Source organism: Pyrus communis, chromosome 4 (genome assembly GCF_963583255.1).
Source record: "Pyrus communis chromosome 4, drPyrComm1.1, whole genome shotgun sequence".
NCBI lineage: Eukaryota > Viridiplantae > Streptophyta > Magnoliopsida > Rosales > Rosaceae > Pyrus > Pyrus communis.
This window is the reverse complement of record NC_084806.1, coordinates 534,113-553,112: the sequence shown is the minus strand read 5'-3', so window position 1 is coordinate 553,112 and position 19,000 is coordinate 534,113. Positions and strand designations below refer to the sequence as shown.

General features: G+C 38.7%; 3 protein-coding genes and 1 long non-coding RNA gene across 6 annotated transcripts; 3 read left to right on the top strand and 1 right to left on the bottom strand.

Moving 5' to 3' along the window:
* Nucleotides 1-2,251: 2,251 nt before the first annotated feature.
* LOC137730748 (protein TOM THREE HOMOLOG 1-like) lies at nucleotides 2,252-7,504 on the top strand. 2 transcript variants are annotated; one of them, XM_068469709.1, is made up of 12 exons: nucleotides 2,257-2,414; nucleotides 2,488-2,679; nucleotides 3,005-3,095; nucleotides 3,207-3,259; nucleotides 3,341-3,433; nucleotides 3,525-3,596; nucleotides 5,439-5,511; nucleotides 5,595-5,640; nucleotides 6,329-6,392; nucleotides 6,487-6,540; nucleotides 6,773-6,850; nucleotides 6,969-7,504. In XM_068469709.1, the coding sequence occupies exons 2-12, from the start codon at nucleotides 2,506-2,508 to the stop codon at nucleotides 7,059-7,061; spliced, it is 891 nt and encodes a 296-aa protein (XP_068325810.1). In that variant the 5' UTR covers nucleotides 2,257-2,414; nucleotides 2,488-2,505; the 3' UTR covers nucleotides 7,062-7,504. The 2 variants fall into 2 exon arrangements, with proteins under 2 accessions (XP_068325809.1, XP_068325810.1); XM_068469708.1 differs by having other exon boundaries at nucleotides 2,252-2,679.
* On the bottom strand, nucleotides 6,624-8,057 carry LOC137730749 (uncharacterized). The gene is made up of 2 exons (XR_011068212.1): nucleotides 7,589-8,057; nucleotides 6,624-7,057 (listed from the first exon to the last, which is right to left on the bottom strand). It is a non-coding gene; the product is annotated as an uncharacterized lncRNA (long non-coding RNA).
* A 1,233-nt stretch (nucleotides 8,058-9,290) lies between these two features.
* On the top strand, nucleotides 9,291-11,925 carry LOC137732226 (inositol oxygenase 1-like). Its single transcript, XM_068471527.1, has 11 exons — nucleotides 9,291-9,561; nucleotides 9,665-9,773; nucleotides 9,879-9,960; nucleotides 10,057-10,261; nucleotides 10,390-10,449; nucleotides 10,547-10,599; nucleotides 10,718-10,840; nucleotides 10,965-11,034; nucleotides 11,214-11,292; nucleotides 11,432-11,513; nucleotides 11,634-11,925. Exons 1-11 carry the CDS (start codon nucleotides 9,531-9,533, stop codon nucleotides 11,658-11,660), a joined length of 921 nt encoding a protein of 306 aa, XP_068327628.1. The 5' UTR covers nucleotides 9,291-9,530; the 3' UTR covers nucleotides 11,661-11,925.
* Nucleotides 11,926-14,087: 2,162 nt separating this feature from the next.
* LOC137730906 (aldo-keto reductase family 4 member C10-like) lies at nucleotides 14,088-17,998 on the top strand. 2 transcript variants are annotated; one of them, XM_068469907.1, is made up of 4 exons: nucleotides 14,088-14,345; nucleotides 14,623-15,237; nucleotides 16,117-16,371; nucleotides 17,447-17,998. In XM_068469907.1, exons 2-4 carry the CDS (start codon nucleotides 14,671-14,673, stop codon nucleotides 17,705-17,707), a joined length of 1,083 nt encoding a protein of 360 aa, XP_068326008.1. In that variant the 5' UTR covers nucleotides 14,088-14,345; nucleotides 14,623-14,670; the 3' UTR covers nucleotides 17,708-17,998. The 2 variants fall into 2 exon arrangements, with proteins under 2 accessions (XP_068326008.1, XP_068326007.1); XM_068469906.1 differs by having other exon boundaries at nucleotides 14,088-15,237.
* The last annotated feature ends 1,002 nt before the right edge of the window (nucleotides 17,999-19,000 follow it).

Here is a 19,000-nt window from a genome sequence, read left to right as displayed (position 1 = left end):
TGATGATATGCAAACATACTTTAGATGACAAGCTGAAATTTAGTGTGACAATAACACCAATTGGACTTCTTCTACTCTTTTGACCGTTCAAAATCCGTCAGTTGGCCACATGCCCCCCAAAACTTCATTTACTCATTTGGTACTACCTGGACGGTCAAACTTAGAATGTTGGGTTTGACCATTTTTATCATTATTTGAGGTATAAACTTTAATTTTAGTGTCAATTTGTTCCAAAATGTGCGTGACATAAAGCTTAAACGCGACTATCATACTTTAATACATATTTGGTTCTATCGTCCAATTCTACCGAAGTAGCCTAAATGTACCCATGTAGGGGCACTTAACTTAAACTTACTTGGTACGAGGATGAGAAGGAACGAAATGAGAAAGAAAACAGTGTATTCGTTTTGGTTATTTTAAAGTAGTTTAAAATAAATGTAAAATCTTAAACATAAACTTGAAATTAGACAATGACATTTTAACATCTTTTAATGTTTTGTTATTCAATGCGTATGTTTAATTACTATTACATAAAACAATTATAATAAATGTTTTAAAACAAAAATAATAATAGAATTAAAAGGATATAACATTTAATAATTAATTATAAAAGATGAAGTTATGAAGTGCTTTAAATCTGGCAAAAATGTGAACACTGTCGATTCATGTTAAATTTCGTTTATCAATTAAAATATTATTACATTTTTATACTGTTAATGCTAGCATAAACATTTTGAAATCTAAAGATGCTATAATATGGATTGGATCCCATCCGGATTCACTTTGTGAGAATCTTCATATCTTAGTCATTTATCGTGTACCATACGATAGGAAATCATTTGATTTTTTTTCTTTAAAATTAAACACAAATAATATATGACGAAAAATGACTGCACAACGTGTGACATCCCACATCGCCCAAGGGAGTGATCCTTATATGTATATTCTCATCCCTATCTAGCACGAGGCCTTTTGGGAACTCACTAGTTTCGGGTTCCATGAGAACTCCGAAGTTAAGCGAGTAGCGCATGAGAACATTCCCAGGATGGGTGATCCATTGGGAAGTTCTCGTGTGAATTCCCAGAAACAAAATCGTGAGGGCGTGGTTGGTGCCCAAAGCGGACAATATCGTGCTACGATGGTGAAGCGGGCTCAGAAAGTGGTCCTCCCGGGCTGGGATGTGACAATTTAGAATTAGAGCCTAACCCTGGGCGTGGTGTGCCGACGAGGACGTTGGGCCCCTAAGCGGGGTGGATTGTGACATCCTATGTCGCCCAGGGGAGTGATCCTTATATGTATATTCTCATCCCTACCTAGCACGAGGCCTTTTGGGAGCTCACTGGTTTCGAGTTTCATGGGAACTTCGAAGTTAAGCGAGTAGCGCACGAGAACACTTCCAGGATGGGTGACCCATTGGGAAGTTCTCGTGTGAGTTCCCAGAAACAAAACCGTGAGGGTGTGATCGGGGCCCAAAGCGGACAATATCATGCTACCGTGGTGGAACGGGCTTGGGAAGTGGTCCCCCCAGGGCGGGATGTGACACAACGTATGATGAACAGTTAGAATGTAGAAATCCATAAAATTCTAGATCAGGAGAAAATCCTCACAAAATAGATTCGAAGAGGATGCTCTGTAAAATAGTATTTGATAAGAAGCTTTTTGGGAGATCACTGGTTTCGAGTTCCATGGGAACTCCGAAGTTAAGCAAGTAGCGCACGAGAACACTCCTAGGATGGGTGACCCATTGGGAAGTTCTCGTGTGAGTCCCAGAAACAAAACCGTGAGGGTGTGGTCGGGGCCCAAAGCGGACAATATTGTGCTACGGTAGTGGAGCGGGTCTGGGAAGTGATCCCCTAGGACGGGATGTGACACAACGTATGATGAACGGTTAAAATGTAGAAATCCATAAAATTCTAGATCAGGAGAAAATTCTCACAAAATAGATTCGAAGAGGATGCTTCGTAAAATAGCATTGGATAAGTATCATAAGATGTTAAATGGCCGTTCAGGATGGAGGTGGCAATCCCGCAAGCGTCTACAATCTGGCGTTTCGGCAGGACGAGCGTACGCGTCACGCGTGTAAAACGATTGAAAAGATAGATAAGGGCCTAATAAATCAAAGTTGGAGAAGCAACAGCACCAAGCCCATAAATGTAAAAAGCCCAACAACCCACACCTCCGCTTCGGGCTCGGATTCTCCCATTTTTGCCGGCCGTTTTGTAATTTTCAGTTTCACGAGAGTAAAAAAAATAAAAGAAAAGGAAAATAAAGAAGAAAAAAGAGTTGGCGATTGAATTTAAATTGGTTTGGATTTTGATTGGTTCCTTCTCTCTTTCTTCTTCGCTTTCTCGCGGGGCGATTGCAGTATCGTTTCTCAATTCTCGACAACCTCTTCGGTTTTAGGATTCAGAAAAGTGAGTGATAATTGTATATTTACGTATTAATATTAGCAATAAATTGGTAAAAACAAACTACATAAAAAAGTAGGCATTGGTGGAGGTTCGAATGGCTCGTAGCGGCGGCGGCGGCGGAGTCGGGGTGATGGAGTCGGCGGTGATAGCGTACAACCTGAGAGACGCATCGAGTTGGTGGCACGACATCAATGCCTCCCCTATTTGGCAAGACCGCATATTTCATGCCCTTGCTATTCTCTACGGTCTCGTCGCTATCGTTGCCCTGGTATTTATCTCAATCTCTATGTATATCTTTATTTATTTGTATATATGTATGTATATATTTATACATCTGTTATCTGTAAGTGACGATTTTAATTTGTCGAGCTGAATTCTGAATCTTTAATGCTAGGATTTGTAGTTTTCATTTGGTTGCTTCGAATTTGAAGGAAAAGATACGAGCACTTTGGAGTTGTGTGTGTGTTTATGTTTAATTCTATCGTGTACTGTTATTAATTTCAAGATTAATGTAGAAATTTATTACTTTCAAGATGAATGTAGAAATTTGGTGAAGATTTATATGTTAATTTGGTGTATTTATTCAATACCAGGTTCAATTGATTCGGATACAATTGAGAGTGCCGGAGTACGGTTGGACCACGCAGAAAGTATTCCACTTTCTTAATTTTGTTGTCAATGGAGGTTTGTATCTTATTTATCGTGGCTGGTTCAGTTTCGGGATTTTATTTGCATTCATGATTATGCGTTGTGTGCAAATGTTTACTTATTTATCTCTTTTTGATATTCTTGTAGTTCGATCAGCAGTGTTTGTGTTCCGCCGGCAAGTGCAGAAGCTGCATCCAGAGGTTGAATTCTATCGTCGGTGCCATTTTCTTAATTTTAGTTGTTCTTAATAGCTGCTAAGTTAATTTGTTTTTTCTTGGCAGATTGTCCGACATATCTTGCTCGATATGCCGAGTCTTGCCTTCTTCACTACCTATGCGCTCTTGGTTCTTTTCTGGGCTGAAATTTACTATCAGGTTACAAGTGCTCCATGTATATGATTTCCTTTGTGCGGGTGGTTTTGGATTAAAGTGGTTTGATTACAACCCTTATGTGTAAATTGAACAGGCACGCACTGTTTCTACAGATGGACTGAGGCCAAGCTTCTTGACTGTCAATGCTGTGGTTTATGTGATTCAGGTGAAATTTATACTCAACTGTTTCACTTTAAGTCCCCATAAAGGGGAGCTTTTGGAGTTGGATTCTTCAACATGGAAGCAAGTCAGGGTTCTGAATAGAGCATTACGTTCATCTTAATCTTTCTTTTTGCCATATTTGTTTGTTTATTTCTTTTATTCACGTGTATGTAGAATTTTTTGATTATATGTAGGACCCTGACCCTGTAAACAGTGCTGTTGAAGAGTTTCTGAAGAAACCTTCTTTATATTTACACAAGATCCCCTTCATGAATATGATTCCTAAGAACTTTTTGTTAGTGTATTTTGATGAAATATAGGTGCAACCCGATGACAATCAAGCAATTAAAACTGATAGATATGTTCAATGGGTTCTAAGGGCTCAGAGAAGGTAAAGTAATTTAGATAAAGTTACTAAGTTTGGAAGGATAAACGATATTCAACAGGAGTAGCATGTTAGGGTTTTAGAATTTCTTTATGGTTTAGCTTATGTTGACTGGAAGCACCCAAGGGGTTTATCGAGTTTTTTTATTAGATATTGTAAAATGCAAAAAAGTAAATAAAAGGTAGCAGGGTAATGGTTTTGTTATGTGTGCACAGTTTATGCTTTGACCTACAGTTGACTGGAAGCACCCAAAGGGTGTGGTTTTGTTAAATATCATGCTGGCTCGGAATATATAACTCATTTATGCTGGATAATTAGGTTTACAATCAGATCCATATCTTTCCGTTATATGCTTTTTTTTGCATGGGAGGGAAAAGAATGGGATGATTTAGATATAGCATCAATAGGGTGTGTTCCCTTTTCCCTGCCGTCTCCTTCTCTTTTGACATGTTATATAATGTTATAAAAGCAAGAGAACTGCTCCTATGTGTACGTGCATATTATTTGGAATTGACCTTTGCTCAAGGTCCTTGCTAATGAATTCATTAACTAAGTGTCTTCGCATTATACTAATATTATTCCACCTAACTTCAAGATTATTTTGGAAGATGGAAAGGTGAACTAAATCATGCTGTATTTTTATTTTCCTTAAAGGGAAATAAAATTAAAGTTGAAGCACTTTCCATTCCTTCCCTTTTTCTATACTTGCATATTCTATCACGGAATCATCTCTCTCTCTCTCTCTCTCTCTCTCTCTCTGACATCATGCAAATGATGATCATCTTCCTCACTCTCTTTGTGGACACACACCCATGCGCACACATATATCATTTTAAGCTCCTACTCACCCGTTTGCATGAAATCTATGCTTAACCACTGATATCCAAACCTCAATATGTAGAGAATTACTGTCATTCCACCCTATCATGTTCTCACTCTTGCAAAGTCTTGCTAGGTTAAGCTTTCATGTTTGCCACCCATTATGTCAAAAACAGTTTCTTCTCATTTCCACCTATGTATAAGTTGAGTTGAAACTCTGAAAATACATCAAAATATTGGTCTTGATGAATTCAAAATTTCAGAATTTATAGTAAATAGTTTGGGGATTGTTTCACTGAACAGTGGAGAGAGCGTTTTGGGGTACCTGTTTGAATTAGGAACATTGACTACTTGAATTCAAAATTTCAGAAATTATAGTAATAATTTGGGGATTGTTTCAGAGTGGTTAGGGGTACCAGTCTGAAGTAGGACCATTGACTACTTTTTGGATATTCATTATAGTTGATATGGTACTGATTATGCTTATTGTAGTACACCTATGTAGTATGTTTCTGCGTAGTTCTATACTTCTATGTATATTGATGGTTTGTAGCGTGAAGTACCTGGGAGTTGCTTGTTTACATGTTGGGAATGCTACTGATATCATCTAATAGTATTTTTGTTTTGGTTTACTTGTTACAGATTGCTATGTGGTTGATATTATGGTGGAAGCCTATCCCAGTTCTGCTCACCTTATCTAAGATGTTCTTTGCAGGTATTTTTTTCACTGAGCACGTATAGGTTTTGAAGATATGTAGTTTATCTTGATAATCTGTTATTCTAAGACACATTCTGCAGGTGTGTCATTATTCGCAGCCCTTGGGTTTCTTCTATATGGTGGAAGGTAATTGCTCTGCATTTGGTTGTTTGCTGCTGGTTTTTGGACATATGAAACATCTAACTTGCAAAATTGTAACAAAAAGAAAAAACTGGAATTCACTTACCTCCACATAACTTTACTTGTTTGAATCAAATTCATACCGTGTTTGGCTCTACATGACCAACATCACACATCAGGACATTTAAGATGCATGGAAGCTGTGGCTGAAGTTCAATAGATATGATGTTCCTGCCAATGTTTTCTTGCCCAGAAGAGCAAATAATTGAAACAAATAAGCACTATACTGAGGCTTCTTGAACAATTATAGTTTCATAAATGCATCATACTTGATGGATCCATAGAAAGTTGTCATTTTGCCTTTTGTGTTACTTATGTGCAGCTGCCACTGAATTCTTTGTCCCTCACTCCCTCTATACTAGAAAAAACGGTTCTACTTCTCCCTCACTCCCTCTATACTTTGTTAGTCTTCAAGGTTTTTGTCGTTTAGGGAGGTATGGCTCTCATGATGTTTGAATGATATTTTTTGGGCACCTGTAAGATGGGTGAGCGATGAAATGTCTGTGTTGCACCATCCCCTTAATGTGATGGAATGTCATTACTTTCAGAAGATTAGTATCTTGTGCAGGCTATAGTTAATTTTACCTATCCACTGATTATTTGGGCAATGTTCTAATGCTGTTGTTGCTGGCAGACTCTTCTTGATGTTGCAGAGATTTCCTGTAGAATCAAAAGGACGACGGAAGAAGCTGCAGGAGGTAAAGACTTGAACAAGATTGTTTTGAGGACCCGTAAGTTCTCATCGCAGATGTACTCACTTTCGTTTTGTTTTGTGTCTTTTGACTTTGACAGGTTGGCTATGTGACAACCATATGTTTTGCATGTTTCCTTGTCAGATGCATAATGGTAAGTGCTTGAATTTTTTTGGATTCCACCTACTAATCCTTGAACTTGAGGAAGTTTGATGTTTTTAAGTAGGTCGAAGTTTTACAATCAAAATCACATAGATGGTACATATCATGTGTGTGCACAAGTACACGACCAAATTTGGATTGGATGTTGAAGCCACAGCTGAATTGTTGCATCTGCTTTATTGTTTCCTCACTTAAGCATCCATTATTCTTCTCTTGTGCTACAGATGTGCTTCAACGCATTCGATCAAGCTGCTGACCTTGATGTTTTGAGTCACCCGGTTCTAAACTTTATATATTACCTGGTAAGCATCTGGTTTATAATTTTTGTTGGCTAACCATCCTTTTTTGCCCCCATAAACTTCATTGGATCTTCAATTCTTTGCCTTTAAAATTTCTTGCGGCCTTGCACGTTCTTTGCAGTTGGTGGAGATATTGCCCTCTTCTTTGGTCCTTTTCATTTTGAGGAAGTTGCCTCCAAAGCGTGGGATCACACAATATCACCCGATTCGCTGAGATGATGGAGAAACATCCGATGATAGAAAACGAAGAACAGACTTACAGTACACAACTTTGAAATGCTTATCTACCGAATGGGGAGAACGAAGTATTGGAAAGAGGCGGAAAAGGTGACCACTATGGGCTTTGAGAAGCAGCTTTATTGGATACTGAGTGTTGGTTCTTAGCAAGGGATGGTAGCTTTGTTGAAAAGAAACGCCCTTTAAAGGATTGTCAAATATGTAAGAATCGTGATCTTTTATTTTGATTGTGTTGAATCAGACTGACTGGTGTTGCTTTGTTGATTGGAAAGGGGGCTGAAAAAAACAGTGTTTTATGTATGATTGGAAGGTAAAGTGTGTTAGTTTGTTCTATTTCACGAACTCGGGATCGATCAGTATTTTCGGACATTTGTATTTTTGAATGAGATGCGGAAATGTGCAGTCTGTGTTAGTTTTATATACTTTGGATATGATGATTATTGCTGAGATTGCATGGAAAGGTTTATATGTAGGAAGTAATTTGATTCGGCAGAAGAAGCATACCTTGTTCCGGGACTGCAAGCTTCCTTGGTCGTCGTCAATGGTTTATGTCCTTCGGGGGTTGCACCGGAAACTCCAAGGTGGCAGACGAGATTGGCTTTCATCATCTGGTTGAACACGAATGGAGACGAAGGCGTTTGAGATGGTGGATTGGAGTGATTAGGATTGTGAAGGTAGATGGTTGACGATACGATATAAGGAATTGGTTTCGCCCTCTACTAGTCCTACTGACCTGGTGTATGAATTGAATGGTAGGTTTTCCCTCTCATTTTTTAAAGTAGGTTTTGAATGGTAGTTAATGTCCAACGGAGAAAATTAGAGGTTTTAGTTTCCAATTTAGAGTCTGATTAAAGGCACATAATGAGATTACTGAAACTTGTAAAACTCGGATTACTTGGCAAGCGTGGACTTGATCACATTGGCTATACGCTATGCTTGTCCGACCATTCAAAATCAATAATCCAAATGAAGTGCCGACATGTCCATATTATTGATTTTATCAATATTTTTGTTTTTGTTGTAAAATCGATGGTGTGTGCAGTGGAATAAATAAAACAATACATAAAATTTACGAGGCTCCTCTACAATCAGTGTGACTGGAGTACGTCCTCAGGGCAGTGTTGGTATTTTCATTATAATTTAGAATAATAAGAGTTCAAAATAACTCTCTTTATTATCCCCTCTCTTTTCTCTCTTCCTCTTCTTCTCTTTTCTCTCTTCCTCTTTCTTTTTTTTTCACAAAACTCTTCCGTGAACCTCTTCTTCATTCATTTTATAAGCAAAGAACACTATTCACTTTACAAATTTTTCACAAATGAATAGTGAAAATATAGTAACAAATTATTCATGTGAGTCATCCACATATTATTCACAATAGTTTTATAATTGGTGCTATCTCAAATGATATGCTTGTCAATAAAAATTTACGCAAAGTTTGCCAGTTTGACTTTTTTTGTTTTTTTTATTCAAGGCACTCCTAGTGCAACCCCAAGCAAAAAACTTCACTGCTTTGTTTTCACAACTCGAACTTGTGATATTTTGTTTACAAAGGAGCAACTTTTTCTTACGCCAAGGATTGCCCTTTTCAATAATCCATATCACAAAAAATAAAATAGGAAAAAAATATGTAAATATTATATTGAAAATCTAATGATATGGTTAGTAAAAATTAAAATTACCAAAATAAGGTACTTCTGGAAGCAAAGAAAACCCAAAAGCAAAGAGCCATTAGCGGAGCGTTTAAGGACTCAGGACTCAGGGCCTTCAAACAGGCCCAACAAGTGAAGAGCGGTAAGGTTTAGTCGTCTAGTCAAGACCGCGTCATGCGGGCCCCACTATGCCACCCTCCTTCCTTCTAAACCGTCCACCACAGCTGTAGCTGACTCAGCATCCACATGGAGGTAAAATCCACAACGAGCTCCCTGACGTCATAAAAACATATTTATCCTTAAACGTATTTAGAAAAATAAAAAGAGAATTTTAACGAAAAGCCTACTGTTTACTTTAACGAAAAATCATATTTTTATATTAAAAAATCAATCCTGATACTATTTACTTTACTCTTTATTTTATTTTTATCATTGAAACTCAAAGTTTTTAATTCATCAGTTTTTCTAAATAAAAAAATGGAGAGAGAGGATGACAGCTAATATTATAGCATGTCTGCATGTCCAGGTGAAATGGTGGGCTTGCGTACGTTACCGTTGTTTGTTTGCTGTTTATCTCTCACATTCACAGATTCTTGGAAATATTTTCAGTGAAGGACTCGGTGAGCGGGAATTCTCACGGAAGGACTCGGTTACTGGGAATTCTCACGGAAGGACTCTCCGGCTAGCTATAAATACTTTCACATTTTCCCCCACACCCTCACCATGCTATTACAATCGCCACCGCCTCCGACGTTTCTCCCCAATCGGTCTTTTAGATTGCTCGTCGACTCCGCAGGATGACCATCCTCGTTCAGCAGCCCGACTTTGGTATATTTCTCCCCCATCTTATATATTTATATATATGTACACACACACACATGCATGTAGGGGTGCTGATAATTTTCTTGAATTATTACTAATTGAATTTTAGGAGCGGTTGAGGCCGAGGAGAAGGTCTCTGAATCTGGCGAGGAAAATGAGTTGGTGTTGGATGGTGGGTTTTTGGAGCCTCCGACGAACGCATTCGGCCACACTTTCAGGTATTGTTCTTGCCATTTCTAAGAAATGTGCAAATTACAGTTGCAAGTCATTGGTTTTAATGTTTCCATTCGTAGAATATATGAAATTATATCATGCAAATGCAGGGATTATGATGTTAGCAGCGAGCGGCGAGATGGGGTCGAGGAGTTCTACAGAATCAATCACATTTACCAGAGCGTCGACTTTGTAAACAATCAGCTGCTAATTTGGTTTTTCTTTGATTTCCTAATTAGGTCATTGCTTTATGTATTGATTGGTTGGATGTTTAACAATTGATTGCAGGTGAAGCGGATGAGGGAAGAATATGGAAAACTGGATAAGGTGGAAATGAGCATATGGGAATGCTGTGAACATCTCAACCAAGTTGTGGATGAGAGTGATCCCGACTTGGATGAGCCCCAGATCGAGCATCTCTTGCAGACCGCGGAAGCTATCAGAAAGGACTATCCTAATGAAGGATGGCTGCACTTGACTGCCTTGATCCATGGTATACTATACTTGTACAATCGTTATTAATTAATTACGTGCTTCTCTAATCTGAGTCGTATCTGTTGTAAATTTAGCTTATCATGAGGACCATTTGCTTAAATTAACTTTGTTCTTCATGACATTTAGATCTTGGCAAGGTTCTTAATCTTCCTGCTTTCGGGGAGCTTCCTCAGTGGGCTGTTGTAGGTGAGGACCATCTTCTTGTTTAACCTTTGGTCGTTGAATCCGTCGTCTGTTTCATTTTGTTATTATGAAACTAACTGAGACTGTTTGTTAATTACAGGTGACACATTTCCTGTCGGGTGTGCCTTCGATGAGTCAATTGTTCATCACAAGGTCTTTCTCTCACAAATTTTGTACCATGTTCCATCGTCAAAGTATGAAATGATTCAGTTCACTAACATTATGTTCATTTGTCGATAGTCTCTAATATTGAATCGGGTTGGCCTTGCAGCATTTCAAGGAAAATCCTGACTACAACAATCCTGCTTATAATACTAAGTACGGAATCTATTCTGAGGGCTGCGGACTTGACAATGTACTGATGTCATGGGGCCACGATGACTACATGTACTTGGTACGTTTAGCAAACGCTCTTCCAACCACTGCAAGGCGGAGAGCCTTGTTGGCTTGGAGTCACCATTTTTTAATAATGTTTTCAGTCTTACAATGGTAATCTTACTTCGGTTTTGTGTGTACAGGTGGCCAAGGAGAACAAAAGCACTCTCCCTTCGGCTGGTCTTTTCATTATCAGATACCATTCATTTTATGGTACATTTCCTTACCCTCGCAAAGCAGAGAGCCCTGTTGGCCCCCTTTCCTTCAATTGCGCTACTTGACACAACATGTAGCAGACACACACACACACACACACACTCACTGTCTCTCTCTCTCTCTCTCTCTGGTTTCAAGTTAATATTTAGTATTTATGGATCAAATTTACTTTGCAGCTTTACACAAGGCAGGAGCATATAAGCACTTGATGAATGAAGAGGACATTGAGAACTTGAAGTGGCTCAAAGTATTCAAGTAAGAATATTCACTTCTCAATATAAGACTGTGTAACCGAAGATAGACGCGATATCCTTCCAAACATATGTTCGACATACTGGTTTACAAATTTTGATAAAACAATAAGGACGAACTAACTTTGCTTCTCTGTATGCAGCAAGTATGACCTTTACAGCAAGAGCAAAGTTCGCATCGGTGTTGAGAAAGTCAAGCCCTACTATCTCTCTCTGATTGAGAAGGTAGAGATTCAAGATCATGAGTTCTCATCTCCTTACGTTTCTGTGAATCGGATCATTTTGATTTCGTTCTTTTTTCCCATCGGTTCTCTGTGTTCTTAAAATTTGACTATTGTGTTGCAGTACTTTCCTGCAAAGCTGAGATGGTGAAGGTGAAATTGGGAGAGCTCGAAAGTTGGATCAGTGAATAAAGCAGATGGGTGGTAGTTGAATAAAGGCGCTGATTTAGGAGGACTTTCATTGCCTTTTCTTTTTTCTTTGTTCCCTTTGTTCCCTTTGTTGTCCCTTTTATGTTGGTTTGCTTTCGGGGAGCTGCTTTACCTTTACTCTGACTGGTATATGTCGGAGTGTAATTAGGATGCTACCTCTGCAGTTATTCCATTGCGCTTTGTTTTCTCAGACACCTGCTGTGTTCTTCCCACGTTTTTTTTTTTTTTTAAACTACTGTTTGGGCTCAACTTAGAGTCATTTTCGGCCCAATAGCATTCATCTATAATCTTGTTATGGGCCGTCCAGTTAAGGTCGGTCGAATCCTATTAAGAAGAGGTTTGATTTGGATAGGGGTGAGTTAGTCGAATCCTAGTGCAACTAGGAGTCTTAAGGCTAAGGACCGTTGAGAATTAGGGGATGAATCTGGTTTGTTAAAGAGCTTAGTTCAAAGTCCTATAGGAATTAGGATTGGCCGAAACCTGATCGGAATACGTTGATGAGTTTTAATCCTAGTACATTTTTAGTTCGGCAATGAAGGGATTCGCTGCTATAAATAGAGAAGATAGTGCATCATTCAAGCCCCTCCAATTTAACACACAAATTGCCCTGCGCAAAGCTTCTCAACAACCTTTGAGATTTTATCCTCTTCCCTTTTCTTCTCACCAACACATCTAAAGTTTGGATAAACAACACTGTGAAGGCAACCGACGACATCTTCAGTTTGGATAAACAACACTGGAGCTATAGAATTAGCCGATCAAGGAGCACCTTCAGTTTGGATAAACAACATTGCTTCAAGACCGACTGGTTATTTATCCAAGTCTCGATCGACAAAGATTTTCGAGTCCTTGTTGGTGGAGGTCATCTCATTAGCCTTCCTAGTGAAGTGAAGTGTTACAGGTTACTAGGCTCAGCACGTTGAATGCCGAGTTGTTTTATGATTGGATATTCACAAATATCTTTTAGGGTTCGGCATTTTGACGACCGAACCACATTTACAATCAAGACGTATATCTCATTTGAGTACTTGTGTCCATATAGTTTGGTACCAGTTCGCGAGTGCTTATACTCTCACGAATACAATCACTATAACCGAACCTGGTGCTAACGATTTTTGAACTTCGCAGAACTAGCAGTCTTGTCTTCAGGCTCTAAAACCCAAAGGCTGAGACGTGTTCTTTCCTCGGCTGCAGTTGCAAGATCGAGAAGTCAGCAGTGCTCCCAATGTGACATCAATACATTATACTCCCCGGCCAATTTCGGGCGACAAGTTGGCATGCCCCGAACGCAACTGAAGGATGTAGTTAGTTTATTAATTACTCGGCCTGCACGCCACGTAGGTTTGGTAGTTTTTATGGTCAACAACTACATAAGGTGATTTGCTAACCACTTTCAATGGGTGGGATACCCTACTAACTTGAAAGCTTAGTGTGTGTTTTATTTGACTCAACATGAGGTGATAATGAATCACCACCCACTTGATTGATCAATCGAACAACCAATCACTTTAATGCTCTTATTTAGTTATAAGTCTATTCTATGAGACTCGGTTGTTCTTCATATGCTTTTAAGTTTGAATGTTGGCCGGAAATTTTGAGTGTCACCTCGAGTTGGAAAATTTCACCCTATGGTGCTTAATCATTAAGTTAGCCTTGTGGCTAAGCTTATTGTCATTTCATCTTGTTTCTGTTCCAAGTTAGTGAAGCCTACTCCGACTCCATCTTATTTCGATTATATCCTATCCGAATTTCATACTTTGGAGCCAACGAACCTAGCTATCTAGAGCGTTCAAGAGAAAGATGAGGGTGTGATTTTGTGTGACATGTGAGTCAGTGGGATGGAGCCAATGGAGACCGCATAACTTAAATTGAATGGTCGGAACTGCTGGATCTGTCAGCTCCGGAAAAATTGGTAAAGTGTACTTTCATCACTGGTCTATATATGATTACATTAATGAATGATGAATAATACGGACCGGCGACGTAGAGTCAAAGTTGGAGTACAAGAATCCGAACCCAAAAGTGAAAGAAAAAGCAGTTTGCTTTTACCGTTACGTTATGGCAAAAGCTTTCCTTTTTTACTCATTTGCTACGACTTTCACAAACATGATTAGAAAAAGATCGTCACGTCGAAACAAAGACATTGCATGTTTATTTATTGATTGATTTGTACATTTGTTCTTGTATGGAGACGAAAGACATCAAATCGTCAATGAATGTCGTTTTAGGTTGGGTGGGGGGGTGGGTGGTGGGTGGATTTGGACGAGTCTTCTAAGTTAGGTGGGTTAAACATTGAATTTTATTAGAAAATGACAATTAATTTAGTAATAATATATATATATATATATATAAATAAATAAAATTAGACACAGAGCATAGCAGCGTTTGTCCATTGCATTTTCCTCATGGAAAGAGATTGATATCACAGCTAAGCCTTTTGTTTTGTGTTTTGGGGCTTCCCTTTCCTCTCTCTCTCTCTCTCTGTGCTGCCGTTGTTGACCAGGACCCCTTGATTGAATATGTTCGTACACACTTCATCAGATGTGATACGCTTGTATTGGTTTCCAAAGAAAAAAGGCTTGATTGTTTGATTCAGCATTGGCCTTTTCTTTCGCTTCTTGTCGTGGTGAGCTCTCTTTCTGACATTTTGACATACAGATTGCGGGCAATTTTGTAGTCAAAGTTGCAGTCTTTTTTGGTCTGGAAGTCTTCTTTTGATTTTCTGCGACTTGGGTTTCTCAGTTTTTGGTGTTTGATTATTTGGGTATTTGCTTGATTTGCATACTTTGTCCCCGTTTCTGAGATTTTGGGTTCTTAATAGTTTGCTTGGAGCTCATATTTCACCTGTTAATATAGCTGAATTATTGGAATTTCGATTTGATTGTTGTACTCGGGGGATTTAGGATTGCTTGGTTATTTACAATCTACCCGTTTGGCTCTGAAACTCGAGGATGAAGGGAAAGTTTGGAACACCAGGAAGTTACTTTGTGTTAAACACAGGGGATAGAATTCCTGCCATTGGACTTGGGACATGGCAGAGTGGTGGAGACCTTTGTGTTCAAGCCGTAAAAACGGCGTTATCAGTTGGTTACCGCCATATAGATTGTGCACATCTTTATGGTAATGAGATTGAAGTTGGGGAAGCATTAGCTGAAGCATTTAAGGGTTCACTGAAGAGGGAAGACGTTTTCTTGACTTCTAAGCTCTACTGCACAATGAATTCTCTCAATAAAATCGAGAACTATGTTCGAGTTTCTCTTAAGAATCTTGGAGTTTCATATTTGGATCTATATTTGATGCATTGGCCTGACAGCTCGGCGTTTGGTGATGCTACTGATCCTCCTTCAAAGTCTGGGAGTGAGTATAGGCAATTCTTGAATCGGTTGAAGAAAGCATGGAAAGCTATGGAAGGTCTGGTTGAGATGGGTCTGGTGAGAGCTATTGGGGTCAGCAATTTCAGTGTTTCGCAAATCAAACAATTGCTTAAATTTGCAAAGATTGTACCTGCTGTGAATCAGGTTGGATTCGGTAGATCATTCTTGCTATTTTTTAACATTTCAGCATTTTTATAAGTATTTATTATTGTTTGAATGATGCAATGTATTTCCATGTCTTTATTTTTCCTTTTCTGCTTCTTGTTTGATTACAATGTCTGTCCATGGGTCTAATATGTTAGAGTAGACGAGTGACTTAATCTAGTAACATTTGACGATAAAATCTCGTTAGATAAGGACGTTTTTCAGCAACTATTTTGCTACAATCTACTCACATGAACAAAGCATGTCCTGCACTTTCTCCATTATTTGGTTGACGGTCCTAGTAATTGTAAGTGTTGAACGGTGGGATTCAGTGCAACATGAAGGAACCTGCATTTATATAACAATATTGCGTAACATAACCTTTATTGAAGCAGCTTATTTAGGTTCTACTTGGGTAAATGGGTAATTGGGTATACATATGTTATGGAAATGCAGAAAAACATTATTTGAGTTGGTAAGAATTGGCCTACTAGCACAGTCTGGCTGGAAAATGAACTTAAAGACTGAATTTTTCCTCTTCACCGATCTTTGAACTTTCTTTGATATTTTAATAAATATTGCCAACGTCACTGCATTTGTGCTCCAAAACTAGTTGAAACTTGAATCTAATTTTATTGAAAAGAGACTGATTCGTAGGACTAAAACCTCTCATGACTTTCTTTCTGATTCAATGTTGACACTGGAAACCCAACTCTTTTCTGGTACAGTGGCTGCATTTTTACGTTCATCTTTGCTAGATTTTAATTAGTATCCAATCATCATTGTTTCAATCTAGATTGTTAGGGTCTGGTCTTGAAGTTGCTCAATCTATGATATTATCACATAATTCAGGTTGCTTATTTGATTTATGATTTTTAGGTGGAGTTGCACCCATTTTGGAGGCAAGATGAACTTGTAAAGTTCTGTCAATTGAAAGGTATCCATGTGTCTGCTCACACACCCTTAGGAGTCCCAACTTCTACTCCTGGACCATCTGATAGCAGTTCAGGTGGGGAAGATGAACCTGGAACTCCTCGCATATCATTCAGGAGGTCAAGGTCTGTGCATGGGCCTATGCTGAAAATATCAACAGTTTCAGAGATAGCAGACCGACACAGAAAAACACCTGAGCAGGTACTTTAGATTCAAGTCCTTTCTTTTTCTCCTTACTACTCAAGTCATTCAAGCTATGTACTGGAAATGGAGGTACCATTCATATTACACAATTTGAATATCCTTTTGATTTCAAGACCCATATCACAGTAGGCTTCTATAAAATTTCCCGAAGTCTGAAGTTTGTGCTATTATCCCTTTGCTATAGATAGGTTGAACCTGCAAGATTGACTTTGGGAAGATATAAACCAAGACTGGAGATAACTAGATTATAAACCGAAAGGTCTGGAGTGGATCCCTCATTGACTTAGGACCTCAATTATATGCTGAATCAACATTAGTTTCCCTTCATTCTTCTTTGCCCCACCAATAACTCTATGCTACTTTTGCTATTGGTAATGTCCCAAGGAATGTTATACTTAAAACAGAAACTACACAATAATACTTATTTAAAGAGAGGGGTTATACCTGGTGTTGGTAACTTGGTATGCTTGGTCCGCCAGTGACCATGCTATCTAAGCTAGGCGTGGCACATTTATGTTTAGAAATGAGATGGGGTTGGTACCTGTTTGGAGGTTATAGTTTCGCTAGTGATTTGTACTACACATGAGCCAGAATTTTGTTTTTCAACATTTTACTTTTCATCTTTAAATTCTGCAAGCATGGTTATCTTAGGGATGGAAACCACCATCTTCTTCATTTGTGCTTTTTAACGCAAAGCAATTCAGGCATCAGAAATTTGAAAAAGCAATTGCATGAATTCAATATGTGGATGCTCTGATTGCAATGGTGTTTTGCTTCATTACATATTTTAGGGTCCCGATCATGCTAGTATCAGATTTTTCTGTATCGGTTTTGGCCATAAAACATTTACAGCCCTTCATGCAATGGAACTTCTCAGACTAAGCACCTAAGGTGGAACCAGTTGTGTTTCCATTAAATATCAAAACCGCCACTGGATTTTTGGGTGCTAAAACATGAATGCGCTACTAAGCATAGGAGACCAAAACTTATTCCCAGATGATTCTGTCCTCAATCAGTACCAGAAATAAAGGCAGTGCTTGTGATTTTAGTAACATTTGGTTATCTGTTTCAGGTGATTTTGCGTTGGGGGCTGCAAAGAGGAACCAGTGTGCTGCCTTGCAGCCTGAAGCCTGATAGGATAAGAAAAAACATAGACATCTTCAGTTGGTCTCTATCAGATGATGAGTGGAACCGCTTGAACCAGATCGAGCCCCAGGTATGCTTGTTTGGAAACGGTCCTTTGAATAATCTATCGGAGAGTGGGTTTATGTCTGGAAGTGTTCCACTTCAAGCTGTGCATGAGATGGAAGATGACATGGAATCCAATGCCTGATACGCCGATAGATAATAATATCCTCGTTCTCCTCCTCCTCCTCGTACAATGTGACATTTTTGTTCAAAGAAGTGACCATCTCATAATATGTGTGCCCATTGTTTGCAAGATTTCTGGTTGTTTGTGGATGCTTAGAAATTATTCAGAACAGATATTATCAATTCAACTGCCAAATATTTCTTTCTTTTTTTTAAACAAACACGAGTGATTCAATCTGTTCTTCTTTTCTTTTGTTGTTCTTTAACATGTATTTACGAAATCAGATTTCGATGTGTTGAGTACTTCTGCTCATTCTATGCCGTCCTCTCTCTCTCTCTCTCTCTCTCTCTCTCTCTCTATCTCTGCATATAAGCTGCCATTAAAACTGTAGTAGAACTGTCATGTCATATCTTATTGTTTGGCAATGGCAATTCGCAGGCCACCAAATCGTGTGCCCCGATATTGTTTTCGAGTTTATCTACAGCCCTGTGAATGTTCATATCAAAAAATTTCTCGAATCACACTTGCTCGTCAATTTCAAAGCGTACAAGGGTGGGTGGAAAAATACGAGTGGATAAATGGTGTGTGTAAGGTATTGGTTTGCAAAGTAGTCGGAGTCGGCTCAAGTAGTAAGGGTGGGTGGAAAAATACGAGTGGAAATTTCTGTCCTGTATAGTTTGCGGGTTTCTTTTTTCTTTTAGACCACCGGCCGTCAAAGAAATCCTGAGAGCCGTCAAAGAAATCCTGAGAGAGACGCAAGAGTTGGTCCATCACGTCGTCCTTTTTTACCAACACCACAATTTTAGTTAATTAATTAAATGTCAAACGAACAAATATAAAAATATATGACTAAATTTTTGGTTTTGTAGGACATACATCTTTTGGGATTTCATTTTTCGGAGTCTAAGAACCACTCAAATTGAATACGACGGTTACCATTTAACTCGTTATGCTGGCTCACCTTACACAAACCAAGAACTCCGATCTGTCTTCCAAATAAACCAAGGGTCCAAATTTCATGGTCCTTAGGTTCCAGACAATATGGTACATAGAGAAACCAAATTCGGTTTTGTAGCCTTTTCTTTCAGAAATTGGTGTCGATGTGAGTGGGTTTGGGAGAATGCACGACATTGCAATTGTCAATTGCTACGTCCAAATTTCAACGGTCACCTCACACAAATCAAGGATTTTGATCTCTGTTTCAAACAAACCGAGGTCCAGATTCAGTGGTTCTTAAGCTCCGGACAGTAAGGTCTAGAGAGAAGAAATTCGGTTTTGTAGACTTTTCTTTCATAAATTGATGTCGATGTGAAT

What these genes read in the sequence shown, in the direction of transcription:
- LOC137732226 (XM_068471527.1), top strand. Translation starts at nt 9,531, where the DNA reads ATGACCATCCTCGTTCAGCAGCCCGACTTTG. An exon ending in GCATTCGGCCACACTTTCAG is followed by an intron (nt 9,774 to 9,878) that starts GTATTGTTCTTG and finishes ATGCAAATGCAG; the next exon opens with GGATTATGATGTTAGCAGCG. An exon ending in ACGATGACTACATGTACTTG is followed by an intron (nt 10,841 to 10,964) that starts GTACGTTTAGCA and finishes TTGTGTGTACAG; the next exon opens with GTGGCCAAGGAGAACAAAAG.
- LOC137730748 (XM_068469708.1), top strand. Translation starts at nt 2,506, where the DNA reads ATGGCTCGTAGCGGCGGCGGCGGCGGAGTCGGGGTGATGGAGTCGGCG. An exon ending in TGCAGAAGCTGCATCCAGAG is followed by an intron (nt 3,260 to 3,340) that starts GTTGAATTCTAT and finishes TTTTCTTGGCAG; the next exon opens with ATTGTCCGACATATCTTGCT. An exon ending in GACGGAAGAAGCTGCAGGAG is followed by an intron (nt 6,393 to 6,486) that starts GTAAAGACTTGA and finishes TGACTTTGACAG; the next exon opens with GTTGGCTATGTGACAACCAT.
- LOC137730906 (XM_068469907.1), top strand. Translation starts at nt 14,671, where the DNA reads ATGAAGGGAAAGTTTGGAACACCAGGAAGTTACTTTGTGTTAAACACA. An exon ending in TTGTACCTGCTGTGAATCAG is followed by an intron (nt 15,238 to 16,116) that starts GTTGGATTCGGT and finishes TATGATTTTTAG; the next exon opens with GTGGAGTTGCACCCATTTTG. An exon ending in ACAGAAAAACACCTGAGCAG is followed by an intron (nt 16,372 to 17,446) that starts GTACTTTAGATT and finishes TATCTGTTTCAG; the next exon opens with GTGATTTTGCGTTGGGGGCT.